General features: G+C 41.0%; 1 protein-coding gene across 1 annotated transcript; it reads right to left on the reverse strand.

Moving 5' to 3' along the window:
* Positions 1-4,630: 4,630 nt before the first annotated feature.
* Positions 4,631-5,189, reverse strand: LOC112446825 (MORF4 family-associated protein 1-like). Its single transcript, XM_024992908.2, is given in 2 exon segments — positions 4,631-4,976; positions 4,979-5,189. Coding segments are annotated over 2 exon segments (408 nt in total). The 5' UTR covers positions 5,094-5,189; the 3' UTR covers positions 4,631-4,683.
* Positions 5,190-6,720: the final 1,531 nt, after the last annotated feature.

A 6,720-nucleotide genomic window follows, 5' to 3' on the forward strand; every position in this document is an offset into this window, starting at 1 on the left:
ATCGAGTCGGTGATACCATCCAGCCATCTCATCCTCTGTCGTCCCCTTCTCCTCCTGCCCCCAATCCCTCCCAGCATCAGGGTCTTTTCCAATGAGTCAACTCTTTGCATGAGGTGGCCAAAGTATTGGAGTTTCAGCTTTATCATTAGTCCTTCCAATGAACACCCAGGACTGGTCTCCTGTAGGATGGACAGGTTGGATCTCCTTGCAGTCCAAGGGACTCACAAGAGTCTTCTCCAGCACCATATTTATAAAACAGAAAATCAATAAAGGCTTACCATATAGCACAGTGAACTATACTTAATATTTTGTAATAATCTATAAGGGAAAAAATGCCAAGAATATATTTATATATATAACTGAGTCACTTTCCTGCACACCTGAAACTAACACAATATTATAAATCAATTAAACTTTGATTTAAAAAATTAAAAACACATACAAGGTGATCTTGCTATTTGCAACAACATGAATGGAACTTGAAGGCATTATGTTAAGTGAAATACAGCAGATCAGTCAGTCAGTCAGTCAGTTATGTCCAACTCTTTGTGACCACATGGATTGTAGCCCACCAGGCTCCTCTGGCCATGGGATTCTCCAGGCAAGAATACTGTAGTGGGTTGCCATTTCCTCCTCTGGGGGATCCTCCCAACCCAGGGATTTAATCCACCTCTCCTGCATTGGCAGGCTGATTCTTTACCACTGTGAAACTCTGAAATGCAGCAGATAGGGAAACACAAATGCTGCATGATATTCATTTATATGTGAGTGAATTTTTTGAGAAAAAGCAAACTGGTAGATACAAAGGAAGATTGGTGGTGCCAGAGGTAGTAGTGGGTGGGTGGGTAGGGGATGGTGAAATTGATAAAGGTGGTCCAAAGGTACAAGCTTCCAGTTTTAAGATAAATAAGTCCCAGGGATGTAATGCAGAGTATGGGATCTTCCCAACCAAGAGATCCAACTCAGGTCTCCTGCACTGAAGGCAGATTCTTTTGGTCTGAGCCACCAGGGAAGCCCAACTATGTGGGATGATGGATGTTAACTAAATCTTGCTTGCAACATATACATGTATCAGATCATTATCAGTACACCTAAAGCTAATACAGTATTATATATCAGTTACATCTCCGTTAAAAAAAATCCCCATTATCACTAAATTGATTAAATTTCCAAAGACAATTTGAAGAAAAATAAAAGAAATAAAGATATATAAAAGGCATGAAATAAAAATGTGTGCCCTAATGATTTATCACAAAGCAAGTCTTCTTGCAACTACCACTCAGATCAAGAAGTAGAATCTGGCCAGTGCTTCCAAAGCCCCTGTCACATCCCCTTCACCTCCTCCTGGTAATTACGGTAATCATTTCCTACCTGCTTTACAGTTCCAATGTATCCCAAACTCTATAGTCCTGCCTCTTTTGAATCTTGAATTTTATGGTAAATGGAATCCTACAGAATAAATGCTTTCATGACAGACTTTTTTTTCCCAATATATTTGTGAAATTTACCCAGGATCTCATCACAGCTGTAGTTAGCTCATTTTCACTCTTTTACAATCTTCGATTGTATATATCTAAAATTTACTTATCTATTTTACTCCCTTTTTTCCAGGAAAAGAAAAGATTTATTTGCAGCAAATAAGAACACTGGGTATCTTTCCGAAAATAGTGTCTCCAATTTATCTATTCTACTCATAATGTGTGTTTGGGTATTTCCAATTTGAGATAAGAATAACACCATTAAGAGCGTTCTTCTACCGTCTCTTGGTGCACATGTATACACATTTCTCTTCTCTCTCTTCCTAGGAGTGGAAATGCTGGGTCCTAGGGTGTGCTTGTATTCAACTCTGCTGCTAGTTCCAATCTCTTTTCTAAGGAGGTTGTACTGATACACTTGCCAAGCAGCAGTGAATAAGAGTTCCTGCTGCTCGCTACTTGCCTCAATGACTGGTATTATCAGTCTTTTAAATTTTAGCCATTTTGATGGGTTTTATAGTCAAAGGAGAATTCACTCTCCGCACAACTCTTCTGACCCCAAATGTGTGGGCTTTTCAAACCAAGAAATTCTCTAATCCTCTGTTGGCACCCACTGGATGTTACATGATTTAATTCAATTCTGACCCACTGCCTGGAGTTAGTATAGACCCTACAGCTGAAAGGCTCAGTCCTACAACACTGCCCCCACCTCAGATGCTAACTGCAAGTATTAACAGAAGGTTCCAGGTTACCCACACTTCTGTCTTACTCTATTAAAAACTGGGGGTTCTCTTAATCCCCTTAATATGAGGTTTGAAAATTTGCTATAATGGTTCACAGAACCTAGGCAAACACTTCATTATCACCAGTTTATTTTAAAGAATGTTATTGTTGTTGTTGTTGTTCAGTCACTCAGTCATGTCCAACTTTTTGAGAACCCATGGACTGAAGCACACCAGGCTTCCCTGTCCTTCACTATCTCCTGGAATTTGCTCAAACTCATGTCCACTGAGTTGGTGATGTTATCCAACCATCTCATCCTCTGCTTCCCCCTTCTTCTCTTGCCCTCAATCTTCCCAGCATCAGGGTCTTTTCCAATGAAAAGAAAGCTATAAGGGTGCATTAAACAGCCAGATGAAGAGGTACATAATGCAAGGTAGGGGAAAGGGGTGTGGACCTTCCATGTATTCTCTGGTTGTGCCAACTTCTCAGCACCTCCATTTGTTCACTGACCTGCACTCTGGTCTTTAGGGTTTTTATGGAAGTTTACTATCAATACATAGGAATGGTTGACTAAATGACGAGCCACTGGTGATTAATGCAACTCTAGTCTCTCATGCCTTCCTGGATGTTGGTGAAAGTGGGGCTGAAATTTCTAAGTTTCTAATTATGCCTTGATTTTTTTGGGAATTAGCCCTCATCATGAAACTATCCAGGGATCCCGGTTACCAGTCATCTCATTAGCTTGTGATGAAGCACGCCTATCACTCTGGAGATGCCAAGCATCTCAGAAACTCTTATGTCAGGAACCAGGGACTTAGACCAAAGATTATAACAAAAATGCTCCTGTTATTCCTGTCATTCAGGAAATTACAAGGGTTTTAGGAGTTCTGTGTCAGAAACTAAGGGCAGAGGCCAAATATAATATTTCTTGTCACAGTACTGTTATCTCACTAATGTTTGTTCACATTTCCCCTGACTTTACATTAGCGAAAGCGAAGTTGCTCAGTTGTGTCCAACTGTTTGCGACCCCATGGACTGTAGACTACAAGGCTCCTCTGTCCGTGGGACTTTCCAGGCAAGAGTACTGGAGTGGGTTGCCATTTCCTTCTCCAAGGGATCTTCCCAACCGAGGGACCGAAGCCGGGTCTCCTACATTGCAGGCAGATGCTTTACCATCTGAGCTACCAAGGAAGAGTTATTCAACTCATATGTGCATATATTCACTGGCTATTGACTATCATATTTTGTGAAGTGGCTGTTCAAATCTCTTCCCCATCTTCCTTTTGGTTGCTAGAATTTATTATTATGATGATTTTAAAATTTATTTTATTTTTGATGGTACCATATGGCACTTGGGATCTTAGTTCCCTGACCAGGGATCAAACCTGTGCCCTCTGCATTGGAAGCACAGAGTCTTAACCAAAGGATCACCAGGGAAGTCCCAGATTTTATTATTATTGTTGATTTGCAGAATTGTTTCGCTGATTCAAAATACTTTGCCTCTCACTCTGTGGCTTACTTTGTACTTCCTTACTGGTGTCTTAATGAACTCAAAGTAGCAAAATTTGTCAATCTTTCCTTTATGATGATACTTTTGGTGTCTTGTTTATAAAGTTTTTTCCTACCTTGGATCATAAATATATTCATCTATCTTATCTTCTAAAAGCTTCAGAGTTCTGTATTTCACATTTAAATCTGCAATCCATCTGGAGCTGTTTTTTTCTGAGTGGTATATAATTGAATTCAAGTCCATTTCCCCCTGTTTCCATCCCCAGCTACCCCCAGTGGGGATAAGCAATATTTTCAACAACATTGATCGTAAAGTTTCGCTTTTCCTAAGGTTCAGAAGTGTTATCTTAGTCATTCAGGAATCTATAAGTGTGCAGTCTTGATTTTATGCCATTATTTTGCCTATCCTTTCATTAATATGCTCGTCTTCATTACAGCCACATGAGGGAAACTATCAGTGTCTTGTAGAGTAGCTTCTCCCACCATGAATTTCTTTAAGGGTGCCCTCACGGTTCTTAGTCCATTGCTTTTCCATTGGTTGCCACTTTGGAATCAAGCTAGTCCACTGAATTTTAATATATTTTCTAGAATCTTCTCTTCGAATTCCATAAAAGCAACAATAAACCAAGTACATACACATAAACATCAACATACACTTAAAACAATCTGGTCACATGGGTGAAAGCTGCTGTTGGTCCCTGCCCAACATTTAAAAAACACAACAAAGTAACAAAATAAATCTGACCACTGAAACAGCTATAATAAGCCCGATATCCCTTATTAGAGTATTTCTCAAACAAAAGTAATTTTTTAAGAACCAAATGTATTTGACAATCTAAACCTCTAAGGAGGTCACCCACCACTGATCCTAAGGGAGGCTGTTACATGGGGGTGAAAAACATACAAAAACAAAAATAATAATATTTTCTCTATTATTATAGAGAAAATAATAAGCTGTGTCAGTTTCCTTGAGGTGTTAGCCTAATCTTACCAGTTGACCGGAGTCCATCACCTGTGAACCTATGACCCTCCTTCTGGGCAATTCGCTTTCCTCCCTGCGCCAGACCAGTTTCATTGACAGCTTGGCCTCTTTCTCCATCTCCTTGGCTTTTCCCTTGGCCTTCTCACACAACTCGGATGCTCTGTTGTCAGCCTGCCCACAGGGATGCTGAATGCAATTCAAGGTGCCCTGCTCTGAAGCCTCCACCTGTGTTTTCAGCAGATGGTCCACCTCCCACCACTTGTTCCTGGTCCTCAGGTGAGCACTTTGATGTCCTCTGGCATGCAGTTGATGCCTGGGAGCAGAAATTGCTCGAAATCTATCTCGGGCTCCAGCACACCCACCTCCTCCGGAGCTTCCACTTGGTCCAGGTCCAAGGTCCCCATTTTTCCTGCCACTGCTTCAGATCCACAGCCCCAGGACTGTTACTGCTCAACACTCTCTGCTGCAGTCGAAGTGATCCACACTTCTGGTCAACAGTATTCCTGAATTATCTTTTAAAAATTTCCCTTTACTCCTCCAACTTCCCAGCTGATCTGGAAAGAACTGCCTCGCAGGCAAACAGCGGAGCCCTCAACTTGCTGGTGTTAGTAATTCTTTCACAACACAGCCAGTCCTGTGTATCTTATGTTAACTTCGATGTTCGGTAATTGGATGTTTTCAATTTTGTTGTATAAATGGTCTAAACTCTTATTTTCTGACTGTTCATTGCTGATATACAGAAATACGTTGGTGTTTAGTTGAAGCCTCTAGAAGATAACAGAGGAGGAGACTTATGACCTGTCATACAGAAAGAAATGCTTCTGTGTATTTTATATAGCAATTTGTTGAACTCTCTTGTTAGTGCCAAATATCTGTAATTCTTATGGAGTTTCTTCTCCGTCCCCCCAGCTTTGCTGCTGCTGCTGCTAAGTCGCTTCAGTCGTGTCTGACTCTGTGCGACCCCATAGACGGCAGCCCACTAGGCTCCTCTGTCCCTGGGATTCTCCAGGCAAGAACATTGGAGTGGGTTGCCATTTCCTTCTCCAGTGCACGCATGCACGCTAGGTCACGTCAGTCATGTCCGACTCTGCGTGACCCTACGGACAGCAGCCCACCAGGCTCCTCTGTCCATAAGATTCTCTAGGCAAGATTACTGGAGTGGGTTGCTGTTTCCTTCTCCACACCCCAGCTTTACTGAGGTATAATTGACATATAGTGTTGTGTAAATTTAAGGAGTACAATTTGATGATTATATATAGTAAAATGACTAGCACAATTAGGTTAGGTAACATAACCATTGGGCTTCACTGGTGGCTCAGTGGTAAAGAATGTGCCTGCCAATGCAGGCAATGTGGATTCAATCCCTGGGTGGCTAAGATCCTCTGGAGAAGGAAATGGCCACCTCTCTAGTAGTCTTCCTTGGGAAATGCCATGGACAAAGGAGCCTAACTAGCTATAGTTCATGGGGTTGCAAAGAGTTGGACATGACTGAATGACTAACACACTTTCACAATTAATATACAATATTATACTAGTTTCAGATAAAATAGATAACTAATAAGAACCTACTGTATAGCACAGGGAATCAACTTACTGCTCTGCAGGTGTCTCTTTGAGATAGTCATTTAGTTTCCTTCGGATAAACACTCAGAACTGGAATTTGCTAGACGATATGGTAGTTCTATTTGTGTGTGTTTAACCTCCATATTATTTTCCAAAATGGCTGTCCCATTTACATTCCTTTTTTGGAATGTCTGTGAACATATGCACATGTCATCTGTGAATAATGAGAAAGTGTTCTTTTTCATTTCTTCCTTTCCGATTGTCTCTCTCTTTTCTATAATAGCTATTCCCTCTTTGCACTGTCTGGGACCTTCAGTTCAGTGTTGAATGGAATGGTGATAGCAGACACGCTTGTCTTGTTCCAGGTCTCAGTAGGAACGCTTTTATCATTTCACAACTAACCTTAATGCTTGCTGCGTATTTCCTGTTGATACTGTTTTTGAAATACAGAAATTCCATTCTCTTTCT

This window comes from Bos taurus, chromosome 5 (genome assembly GCF_002263795.3).
Source record: "Bos taurus isolate L1 Dominette 01449 registration number 42190680 breed Hereford chromosome 5, ARS-UCD2.0, whole genome shotgun sequence".
NCBI lineage: Eukaryota > Metazoa > Chordata > Mammalia > Artiodactyla > Bovidae > Bos > Bos taurus.